Source organism: Procambarus clarkii, chromosome 2 (genome assembly GCF_040958095.1).
Source record: "Procambarus clarkii isolate CNS0578487 chromosome 2, FALCON_Pclarkii_2.0, whole genome shotgun sequence".
NCBI classification, from domain to species: Eukaryota; Metazoa; Arthropoda; class Malacostraca; order Decapoda; family Cambaridae; genus Procambarus; species Procambarus clarkii.
Genome location: NC_091151.1, coordinates 26,541,962 through 26,554,725, shown reverse-complemented (window position 1 = coordinate 26,554,725; position 12,764 = coordinate 26,541,962). Strand labels below are relative to the sequence as shown.

The 12,764-nt window shown below is 40.3% G+C and overlaps 1 protein-coding gene across 1 annotated transcript in view; it reads left to right on the top strand.

Annotated features, from left to right (window-relative positions):
* The window catches only part of LOC138366030 (beta-1,4-galactosyltransferase 4-like), an 82,949-nt gene that overhangs the window by 12,046 nt on the left and 58,139 nt on the right, over positions 1–12,764 (top strand). The window contains exon 2 of the mRNA XM_069326753.1: positions 2,663–2,817. Within this exon, the coding sequence (XP_069182854.1) occupies positions 2,663–2,817 (155 nt within the window). The remainder of the gene's footprint in view (positions 1–2,662; positions 2,818–12,764) is intronic.

The following is a 12,764-nucleotide window of genomic DNA, read 5'->3' as shown; positions in this document are numbered from 1 at the left end:
GTCTTCTGTGTTGGCATCGATATGTTCTTGTCTTGTCCTTACTCTCATGGTGGGTAGAGTAAATAGTTCCGTGATTTGGGTGTTCATGGTAGGTCGCTCTATTCTTATGTGAATTGCCTCAAGAATTTGTAATCTTCTTGAATCTTGGGTATTTGTCTATTATGCAAGTATTCTTGTTCAACATTTCTCTTGTTAGAGTAATGTCATGGGCTTGTCTCATGTGATTCCTAGGGGCACCAGATTGAAGATGGCATGTCAAACGCCTCGTCAGCTTGGTCGACGTCATACCTATGTACTTACATTGAAGGTTACATCCTTCGTGGGGGCAAGTGTACATGTATACAACGCTTGACTGCTGTAGAGGGTTCTCCGTCGGCTTCGGGCTGTTTTTGATAAGGAGTTCGGAAGTCTTCTTGGTTTTGTAGAATATTATCAGGTTTATGTTTTGGTTAGGAGTAGTGCTTTTTACTCCTTTACGGATTATTTCTTTCATTATTCTTTCCTCTTTTATATGTTCACTGTGCATGGTTGATTTGTAATATAATTTTATTGGGGGTGTTGTGGTTTCTGTTCTAGGTTCTGAATTATACCAACGGTCCAAGTGTCTTCTTATAGCAGCGTTTATTTCCGCGTTGCTATATCCGTTGTTCACCAATACCTGAGTTACTCTTTCAAACTCTCTACTCACGTTGCTCCATTCAGAGCAGTGGGTAAGCGCTCGACGAATCCTCGCTGAGCAACGTGAGTAGAGAGTTTAAAAGAGTAACTCAGGTATTGGTGAACAACGGATATAGCAACGCGGAAATAAACGCTGCTATAAGAAGACACTTGGACCGTTGGTATAATTCAGAACCTAGAACAGAAACCACAACACCCCCAATAAAATTATATTACAAATCAACCATGCACAGTGAACATATAAAAGAGGAAAGAATAATGAAAGAAATAATCCGTAAAGGAGTAAAAAGCACTACTCCTAACCAAAACATAAACCTGATAATATTCTACAAAACCAAGAAGACTTCCGAACTCCTTATCAAAAACAGCCCGAAGCCGACGGAGAACCCTCTACAGCAGTCAAGCGTTGTATACATGTACACTTGCCCCCACGAAGGATGTAACCTTCAATGTAAGTACATAGGTATGACGTCGACCAAGCTGACGAGGCGTTTGACATGCCATCTTCAATCTGGTGCCCCTAGGAATCACATGAGACAAGCCCATGACATTACTCTAACAAGAGAAATGTTGAACAAGAATACTTGCATAATAGACAAAACCCAAGATTCAAGAAGATTACAAATTCTTGAGGCAATTCACATAAGAATAGAGCGACCTACCATGAACACCCAAATCACGGAACTATTTACTCTACCCACCATGAGAGTAAGGACAAGACAAGAACATATCGATGCCAACACAGAAGACAATGTCCAACATAACAGGCCAATTACACTGGATTAATCTTTGTGTTTAGATAGGAGATGCCTCGTATGGGCCAATAAGCCTTCTGCAGCCCCTATGTTTATCCCTTATGTATCCCCCCATATTTTCACCTTCATTGTATTACCACCTGACCTAATGCGGGTATAAAATCAACTAGTATTGTAAGATCTGTTCACTTAAGAATGAACCATGGAGGTTCGAAACGTCGTGCAAATTATACAAATAAGTGTAATACACTCTATAGTAAATCACTTCTTTTCTTCACCTTAAAAGTACGAAAATGAGTTTTGGAGAACTCCTATTTCAATTAAGCCCTGATGCTAAGAAAATAGTTAGAGGGATAGAAGCCCTAAACCAGAAAATAATAAATACAGAATATGCGGTCATATTCAATGAAACATATATATATATATATATATATATATATATATATATATATATATATATATATATATATATATATATATATATATATATATATATATATATATATATATATATATATATTAGTATATTTTGGTAGCAGTCTTTCCTGTAGACATATATTATTAAATATGACCGAAAAAGTAAGATTAATAATTCTAACACGAATTTTCTCGATCTTTCTTATGTTTCTTTTCACTGTTCATGGTAATTGAAAAATCAATTCTCCAAAATTCATTTTTATTCATGGGCACCTACTTGTACTTAGTTTTCTATTCATTCAACATGTCTTATTCTTTGTGGAGTGATGTCTAACCTAAACAAAATGCCATTTACTTTGAACCTCGTTGCTTATGTTACATGCGTCTGAAAGTTTCACTCTCTGGCTTCATCTAGTTTAGTGCTCCATGTATCTTCATTGCCAAGTAAATATATGTTTCTCATTCAATTCATAGGTTGTTGAAATTAATCATGACTATGATATCTCATTCAAATACTGTAGAGACATCCGCCACTTGATATGTGCTTGTAGTTGCCTTGTATCCTCTTATTCCTATATATGTAGGTATTTATGAGTTGCATGTTGGTGAGGATATGAAATAGGTTAGTCCTAAACATTACATGTAATACTCAAATTGAGTGTATTTGTTTTAACAAATACTTTAGTTATTTCATTTATGCACTCACTATCCAATGGCAGTACATGTGCTTATAATTTAAAATGTGCTTGCACACCTTGTATATGTGATTGGTGGCTAACCAATCTCCCACTTGCAACCATGTCTACCGACAGGTGGTAATTTGGCAATTGAGGAGAAGGTGAACATGAGTGAAGCGGAGGCGCGTCACAGGGCAGGAGTGATGCAGGGCGGGTTCTCCTCGCCCCAGCACTGTGTAGCCAGATGGTCCCTCGCTGTAATTGTGCCATACAGGAATAGGGAAACCCAGGTTTGTATTCACTGATTTGTTTTGTGGTTCTCAGTTTTCTGTTATCATTGTTGCTCTTCTTTAAAGCTTTTAATGACCCAACTACCTATTATTATGAAATAAGTTTTCTTTAATCCCAAGATGACGCCTGTTATGACCTTTCTTTGCCAATAATTCGGGTTCTTTTCGTCTCTCTTTCTATAAGGCGTCAGTGCCTCTTTCTTCACAGATCCAACTCCAAGTGAGGGTGAAGTTATCAAGAACTGAGCAGTTTTTTCACTATTATTATTTTCTACCACAGACGTGGCCACACATTAACAATGCTAACCGCAATATATATATACATTTTCCTCTGTGACAACCAAACGGGGGTTAAACAACACTAGACAAAAACCAAACCTAACCGAACCTAACCTATGTCTATATATGCACAATATGATAATATATTATAATATAAATTTATATTTGAGAAAATTCCTGTTTTGAATGAACAACATGTAAAAATTTATCAATGCGTCTTTGGGGTCGACCGCTGGATGAAATGGACTTGAGTCGAGGACGGGTTACACAGTTTACATATGGTCAGGTCAACATCAGAAACGTGGTAAAAACTCCCAGTTATTTCCTATTTAACATATAATCCTTATTATATGTTATTATTCATTAACTGAGTTTTGGAGGAACCGCTCCTGTGACAGGTAAGTCCACTACGGGCTTATTATAGCCCGTGTTGTATGAAACTTTTTGTTCCGAATAGCTAAATCTAAAATAACAAACAATTGCTTAATAGCTCACCAAATTGTTTAAGAAAATAATGCACAGACTAATTTAATTCTTCTTTAGTGTGCCATAAAATATTTACAATTTTCTTTGATTCCTGAGAAAGAAAATTTAAAAGATGAGGAACACTTCTATCAAAGTATTAGGAATGTTCAAGACAAAAATCAGAATTTAATTAATATGAAACTCAGCAGATCTAAGAAAGTTGTGTGAATATTTCTTCAAGATAGAGTGGGCACCTTTGGCAAGCCGCCGACTTCCTGTCCCTGTTGAGGCCACTAGAGAAATAATAATTCACTGCGTCTGGGGACAGGAAACCAGAGTGTATGCATCCACGTTTGGCTTTTAACGAGGTCAAACTTTAATCTTAATTTTCCCTAGAAAACGACACACCAAATCGTTTAACAACCAGCCACCCATTCACTGCTGGATGAATATAGACTACAGTTAATGACTGCCGCCCAGTCAAACCTACCGGCCAAGATACGAACCCAGGCCAAAAAGCGCTCACGAAGCGCTAGACGAGTGCCTTACCACTGCGCCACAAAGACTGTACCTGGCAAGTGTGACTGCACTGTTTCTCTCTTACTAGCAAGACGTATCACGTGAAAGATGCCAGGTGGTTATGCTCAGGCTTGGTCAGGAGGGGGGGGGGGGGTCATGCCAGGTGGTTATGCTCAGGGTTGGTCAGGAGGAGGGGGGGTCAATGAATGGTCACAGAGGGCCAACATTCATAAAAATGCTACCAATTACCTTTTATTCAATCAATATAATTTTTCATTCTTTTCTGTAAGTATATAACTTACACTACATGTGCACATGTATACACATGTACATGTGTATACATGTACATGTGTATAGAAATGCATAAATCATAGGTATTTATCACCAAGTAATACCTAGTGAACAGTTCAAAATAGGGCCTACATATTCCATCTGGTCTGGGCCTATTACCAGCTTTGCTCAGTCCGACATTTATGCTGACACTGTTAATGGTGACACTGTCTGTCAGTGGCAAGGAGTCAGCGGGGCGGGGCATTTGATTTGGGATAAGATTGACTTGTCACCAGTCCCCGTGGTGTAGTGGTAAGACACTCGCCTGGCGTTCCGCGAGCGCTTTGTCATGGGTTCGTATCCTGGCCAAGGAGGATTTACTGGGCGCAAATCCTTAACTGTAGCCTCTGTTTAACTTAACAGTAAAATGTGTACTTGGTTGTAACAACGATTCTTCGCGGCGGGGATCGTATTCCAAGGACCTGCCCGAAACGCTACGCGTACTAGTGGCTCTACAAGAATGTAACAACTCTTGTATATATCTAAAAAAAAAAAAAAAGATTCAGCCAAAAATGAACTTGCTGATGGAAGATGAACCCAGCTGAACCTGGCAGTCCTAATGCCACTGGGAAAGCTCTCATCGCGGGCAATGAAACAATTACTGGTAAATTAGTCAATGATGAACTAGGTAAAAAGTTGGATAGAATGTTTGGGGTCAGTGTTTCATTGATAGAGCTGACACATCAGTATAGATACTAACACCTGACGCAGACCGACATAATCTGGCAGCAGAAGCAGCATCACTGATGCTGGCAGCAACACTGATGTCAGCAGCAACACTGATGTCAGCAACAACACTGATGCTGGCAGCAACACTGATGTCAGCAGCAACACTGATGTCAGCAGCAACACTGATGTCAGCAGCAACACTGATGTCAGCAGCAACACTGATGTCAGCAGCAACACTGATGCTGGTAGCAACACTGATGTCAGCAGCAACACTGATGTCAGCAACAACACTGATGCTGGCAGCAACACTGATGTCAGCAGCAACACTGATGTCAGCAGCAACACTGATGTCAGCAGCAACACTGATGCTGGCAGCAACACTGATGTCAGCAGCAACACAGATGTCAGCAGCAACACTGATGTCAGCAACAACACTGATGCTGGCAGCAACACTGAAGTCAGCAACAACACTGATGCTGGCAGCAACACTGATGTCAACAGTAACACTGATGCTGGCAGTAACACTGATGCTGGCAGCAACACTGATGTCAACAGTAACACTGATGCTGGCAGTAACACTGATGCTGGCAGCAACACTGATGTCAACAGTAACACTGATGCTGGCAGTAACACTATGTCAGCAGAAACACTGATCCTGGTTGCAACACTAATGTCAGCAGCAACACTGATGTCAGCAGCAACACTGATATCAGCAACAACACTGTTGCTAGCAGACAAAACAGATGCTAGCAGCATCACTGATGTCAGCAGCAACACTGATGCTGGCAGCAACACTGATGTCAGCAGCAACACTGATGTCAGCAGCAACACTGATGCTAGCAAAAATACTGATGTCAGCAGCAATACTGATATCAGCAGCAACACTGATGTCAGCAGCAACACTGATGCTAGCAACAATACTGATGTCAGCAGCAACACTGATCTCAGCAGCAACACTGATCTCAGCAGCAACACTGATCTCAGCAGCAACACTGATGTCAGCAGCAACACTGATGTCAGCAACAACACTGATACTAGCAGACAACACTAATGCTAGCAGTATCAGTGTTGTTAGCAGCAGCAGCGTCTGGGTTGTTATTCTCATTAACATCTAGCCAATAGACATTTGGTGAGTGCATGGTTGAGACTAAAGGTCTAGATCTAAGATTTTAAGTGCTGGCAAGGGGAAGGTCTACGTCAAGTGGTCTGTCAACCACAATAGGTGGTGTCCCTATAGAAGAATCTGTCTGGGCATGGTCATTGTCATCTTTTGCATCAGACTCACCAGCAGTAATTTTAGCTAACTTCATATGGTATAAATATTCGTTTATAAATTATCTTGTTAACAAATTCTTAAGTCTGTACTTGTTAATCTTGATAAGCTCTATTACCTTATATGGACCTAAAAATTTCTTAGTTAACTTGTACATAGGGCCAGACCTGCGTTCGTTAAGTACCATTACTACAGATCCGACAGTCATCTTACTGGACTTAGCTTGAGTATTCCTTTGCTCAAGTAAACTCCGCAGTTGTCTTGGACAAGTGTTCTCATATTTTCTTAAAGACTGGTTGCATTTGTCAATGCATTACTTGAAAAAAAACATCTAGGTTATACAAAGGAGTAGGGGGTGAATTGATCACTTCATTAGGAAGAATCTTATATGTACCATAAAGAATAGCATGAGGAGTGTCTCCTGTAGAAGCATTAATTGAAGAGTGTATGGCACACTGAATTAAGGATATGAACTCATCCCAATTACTGTTTTAAAAAATCAATGTGACTCTCAAGGCATCTAACACTTTTCTGTTTGTACGCTCTGCATAGTCTGTTTGTATGCTCTGCAAACCTAGTACTTGCTGGGTGATATGGCATAATACTACATTTTTTAATGTTATATAATTCACACAAACTAGTTAAGAAACTATTACTGATCTCGGGACCATTATCTGAGAGAATTACTTTTTGCATACTATATCTACAAATTATTTGGTCATGGAATGCACTGGCTATAGTTTCTGCTGTTTTGTTCAGGATAGGAACTAGTTCGCTATAATGTGAAAATTTTTCAACCATTACAAGCAAGTGTTTGTTACCTTTTTCAGTTTCTGCAAAATTTGTCAACAAATATATTGATACTCATTCCCAAGGGGCTTTAGTTGCTGGGTACACATGAATTGGGTTAGGTCCAATGATGTGTCCCTTGTACTGTAAGCAGGTTAAACTCCTGTCAATATAATGAGCAATCTCTTTAGCCTTTTGGGCCAAAAATACTTCAATCGACCTTACTGGAGTGTACGATCCTTTCCTGGATGTGCATTTACAGGAGCATCATGGATAATCTTTAACACAGTTGGTACCAAGACAGCTGGAACAACTAACTGATAACACTTCCTTGGGGGTGTCCCTAGCTTTACTATTCTACACAGTAAATTGTCTAACATCACTAGTTCTTTCAATGTTACTGAGGGCTTGTGAATCCGACGAGTATCTTGCTAAATCAAAAACTTAATGACAGGTGCCCATGTGTGGTCTTGTTTTTGTTCTGTCTCTACTACTATAGCATCTCATGCTGGGTAATTTAACTGGATTGCAGCTACGTGTCAAGAAAATGCATCAGCTACAGCATTTTGTTTTCCTGGGATATACCCAAATGAAGGATTAAATTCTTGAATTGTGAGTAAATATCTGGCAAATATCTGGTTGATGATCTGTAAGAACATGAACTGGGTATGTTGACCAGACCACACACTAGAGGGTCGACGACGTTTTGGTCCGTCCTGGACCATTCTCAAGTCGATTCTCACAATCGACTTGAGAATGGTCCAGGAGGGACTGAAACGTCGTCGTCCCTTCACCTTCTAGTGTGTGGTCTGGTCAACATACTTCAGCCACATTATTGTGACTCATCGCCAGCATGAACTAGGTAAATTGTATTCCTGAAATGTTTAAAAGCCAATACAACTGCTAGAGCTTCACGCTCTGTTGCACCATAATTTTTCTTTTCCTTAGACAATGTACAGCTAGTTGAGCGATTGCATGATCTCTGTGACCTTCAGTTTGAAGTAATGGTGCACCTAAGCCTATTTCACCAGCATCTGTGACCAACATAAAAGGTTTAAAAAAATCTGGGTACCTATGGACAGATGACGAGATGAATGCTTCTTTGAGCTTCCTGAAAGACTGTTCTTGGGCTTCCCAAACAAAGGGTTCATCGTTCCTTTGCAACTTGAAAAGTGGAGTGGCTATTGAAGAGAATCCAGCAATAAACGAACGATAAAATCCTACAAAACCTGTAAACTGCCTCACGGCTTCTGCAGTACGAGACATTGGAAAATCATGTGCAGCAATAATTTTTTATTAATTTAAGGTAATGCCTGAAGGGGTGACTGTATGACCTAGGAAATTAATCTTCTCCTTTAAAAATGAGCACTTTGAGAGTTTTATTTTTAAATTTGCTTCTACGAGCTTTGCAAGTACTTTCTCAAGGTTCTGGAAGTGAGACTGAATACCAAAAGAGTACTACCTATCAATTTACCAAATAGGCTTGTCATGAGCCTTGAAAACGCGAAAGAAATCCTTAAATTCTGGCCATGACTGGAGGCTAACAATGGCTTTCTCATCATCTACAAAACGAGCATCACCTTTGGTGGAGTCAAAACTAGACCTAGCAATTGCCAAGTAGTCATCATCAGAAGGTTCTGAGAAATGCGCTTTGGCCTTTGCTTCCACTTTGCTAAACCATGATTCCAATACGTGAGATACTCCAGCAAAAAGTGGAATAGCCATCTCCTGTATGGAGCGCTGGACATTAGTACGAGCAACTGCTCCATTTGAGTCAGAAGGAGTTGCAACAGTTGCAGGCATTGTCACTAACTTAGTGTGTGCTTGAGACACTAGGTATAATATTAGAATTTACAGAATAAAAACATTCAGAATATCAAACAAGGCTCAAGTAAGTAAATGCAAAGAATAAACATTCAAATTATAGTTAGGCACGACAAAATAAAAGGGAATCAGCAAAATTGTAAATTAAATATGCAATCTAGTATGAACATGACTTGAATCTAGAGTAATGTAATTAATTAAACCAGGCAAAGCATAACAAATTTGAGTATAAACCTAGAAGGTGTAATTGCAAATTTCAAGAAAAATAATTAAACAAATATAGAATTTAGCACTCAAGATGTGGCATAATAAAAGCTTTATAATTAAAATTATGCAGAAAAATGCACTCAAAAGAATCAACATGTAATGCAGGACATGTGGGCAATAAGGCATCAAGAATTTAAAACAAAATTTACTTCCTGTAAAATTTTAAATAAAATGGAATGTTGAAAGAATAAAAAAAATTGCACTGCAATTTTATAGCAAATGCTGTAATTAACTGGTAAAGTACTATAAAAACAGGTAATTTAAGGAACACTTAAATTGATGACATGGTACAGTAACAATTTTTTTTTTTAATTTTCCTCCAAGGGGCGAGTTTATTGGGCAGCGCCACTCATCCTGTGAGTGGACATACCGCCTTAGCAGCAAGTACAACACTCTCCAATAGGAAGAAACCCACTTAGTTGTTCATCCTGTCACGTGTACCCAGACGCAGCTGAGACTTGCTTAACTGTCTCAAGTGAACAGCTCCTCAAACAAGAAGATTAACATCTGTCAACCTTTAAAATCTTACGTTATCTTGCGGGTGCAAAATGGGGGGAATCTTTTAAGAACAGTATCAATATTTGACAAAAAGTGTTTTCCTAACTCAAACAATGTGGGGTTTATTATTCTACACATATTTCTAATGTCTCTTAGGTGTTCACATTCTTTCAGGTAATGGTAAAGGCAGTGTCCGTCACTCTCATCACAGATTCTGAAACTCTGCTGCTCAACTGTTTTTTCCATTCCGAATCGCCATGGATATTTGTATCCAAGACGGATTCTCACTATTACTGATACTCTCCCACGGCCACCTCCTCTTCGTTCATAATGATTAGGGTTGCCAGCAGCAACCATGTTGTATCAGCATACAGATTTATTGGTTTGTGCTTCTATCCCCCTTTCTTCAGTTACCTTGTCACGGTGATATTGCTTGACAATACCTCTAATTTGTAGGAGAGTCTTGGGTATGAAGTATTCAATATGGTCTCCTTCAGCGCCTTCAGCAGCCAGCACATCTGCTCGTTCATTCCCACATATTCCAACATGGGAAGGGATCCACAGAAACTTGACGACTTTTCCCTGATTGATTAGTATCCTCATATCTCTCTTAATTTCAGTGACTATCGCAAGATTTTCTGCCCGATTTTTACTTAAGCTTTGTAGTGCTGCTTTTGAGTCAGTGCAGATCACTGCACCATTAGTGTTTCATTCAAGGAATCTTAACGCTATAACAATGACAATTAGCTCCGTTTACGATGAAGAGGCATAGATCTCAATGCGTGCTTTCCCTCCATTTTTGCATTGAAAGGCATTATTCCTAATTACAGTGAATGCTGCACCAGCCCTGCCAATGACAGAATTAGATGACCCATCAGTGTAAATTTGTTCTAGTTCATCTCCGGCTTCTTTATAAATGTCCCAAAGATACTTGTGCCTCATTTCTTGTGGTATCATGTTGGATTTTTTGTTGCCATTTCATTGATGATAATCCTGCATGAGTCATCCTCCCAGGAAGATAACCTCTCTACAGACATGAGCTTACACGGGCTTGCTCAAGCAGGTGAAGCTCTTCGAGCTAGCAGGCTGATCTGTGATGCCCTTCTTTGCTTCTCTGGTTTCCACCTATTAACAGCACAGAACCCAGTGTTTTCTTGGCAATATCATTGTAATAGGGATCTCTGGTTATCCTAATTGCAAGCTTAGCATTCAGTTCCTTAATCCTGCTTTTAACACTGGGGGAAGGACAACTCCTCTCGTAAATTAGACGATTTGGCACTTCTTGGAACTCCAAGAATGATTGTCATTGCTTCATTCTCTATGTTTTCGAGCCTTTTCATATCGTTTTGGGAGTAGGTACACAAAACAGGTGCAGCATAGTCTATGACGGAGCGCACATGAGCTGTGTACACCATTTTAAGGACGGCAATAGAGGTTCCTTATCCATTCCAGGCCATAGGTTTTTAGTGCCCTGAGTCGACTTTTGCATGTTCGTATGAATTGGTTGAGCTCTTCTTTCTTTCCCTTGTGAGAGCCGACAATGATGCCAAGGTACCTGTGGTGGTCAACCCAATCAAGTGTTACACCATTAATTTGTAGTTCTTCATTTGCCCCCTGCTTGTGATGGGAGTGTGCCTTCATCTTGTTTGTGGAGAGAGTGAAACCGAGCTCAATACATATCCTTCCAAGGAGTTCAATGGACTGTTTAATTTTTTCCAAGGTGGGAGCTTGTATTAGGACATCATCTGCATATCCCACTTGTTGTGTTCCTTCCGGAAAATCAATATTTGCAATGGCGTTCATAAGTACATTGAATAGTGTAGGACTTAAGACTCCGCTTCATTGTTTTTGAGACTGCTCCATTGAAGCATACCTTGACCTTCCTCCCTGTGACGTAGTCTTCAACCCATTTTAAGAGTCTCCCCTTGACACCCACGCATGCAAGCTCATCCAGTATCACAATTACCTGCGCTTTGTCGAAGGCTTCATTACACATAGAAATCACAATTGTGTGATGCATCAAATGAATAAATCCACAAGGGCCGTGATGAGGATTCGAGCCTGCGTCCGAGAGCATCCCAGACGCTGCCTTAATCGACTGAGCTACGACATGGTCAAAAGGAGTTGAAACCGAATTTCTACTGAACTTACTGGATCCTGCAGCCTCTCCGAGGCACAAACCAGGGTTTGAGCCTCTGACGCAGGTTCGAATCCTCGTCACGGCCCTTGTGGATTTGTTCATTTGATGTATCACAAAATTGTGATTTCTGTGTGTAATGAAGTAAGGGCAAAGAGGGAGAACGGCCTATTGACATAGCTCGAGTGCAGGAGGGGAGTTGTGTAAAACCCTGGTTTGTGCCTCGGAGAGGCTGCAGGATCCAGTAAGTTCAGTAGAACTTCGGTTTCAACTCCTTTTGTCCATGTCGTAGCTCAGTCGATTAAGGCAGCGTTTGGAATGCTCTCGGACACAGGTTCGAATCCTCGTCACGGCCCTTGTGGATATGTCGAAGGCTCCTTTGATGTCAACAAATACAGAGTATCTAGCCTTGTCATTAACTATACAGTTTGCTGTGCTCCGTCCTTTAACAAATCCATTGACCCCCCTCTCCTAACCTGCCTATTTTGTTCAACAGTCGGCTTAGGATTATCTTTTCAGGCATCTTGGAAGTGCATGACATAAGACTGATAGGTCTGTAATTGCCAGGTTCAATGGGTTTCGGTATGGGAACAATTATTGCGTGTTTCCATTGTGTGGGCAACACTCCACTTAGGAATGACTTGTTAAATAGGTGGAGTAGTGGATTCCCAGACACTTCACACAGTGCATTGAGTATGTCGTAGGTGACGCCATCTTCACCAGGTGCAGTGCTTTAACCCCTTTTCATAGCGCCCCTTACTTCCTGGGCTGTGATCGGTTCTCCATATTCGTCATCACTAGACAGTGCTCTTGTTATCCTTATTCTTCTGTCATTATGTCGGAGGAGCTGCTTCCTGCTAACTTCTGCAGTGAGAGAGGAGGAGGAGGATGCTGCAT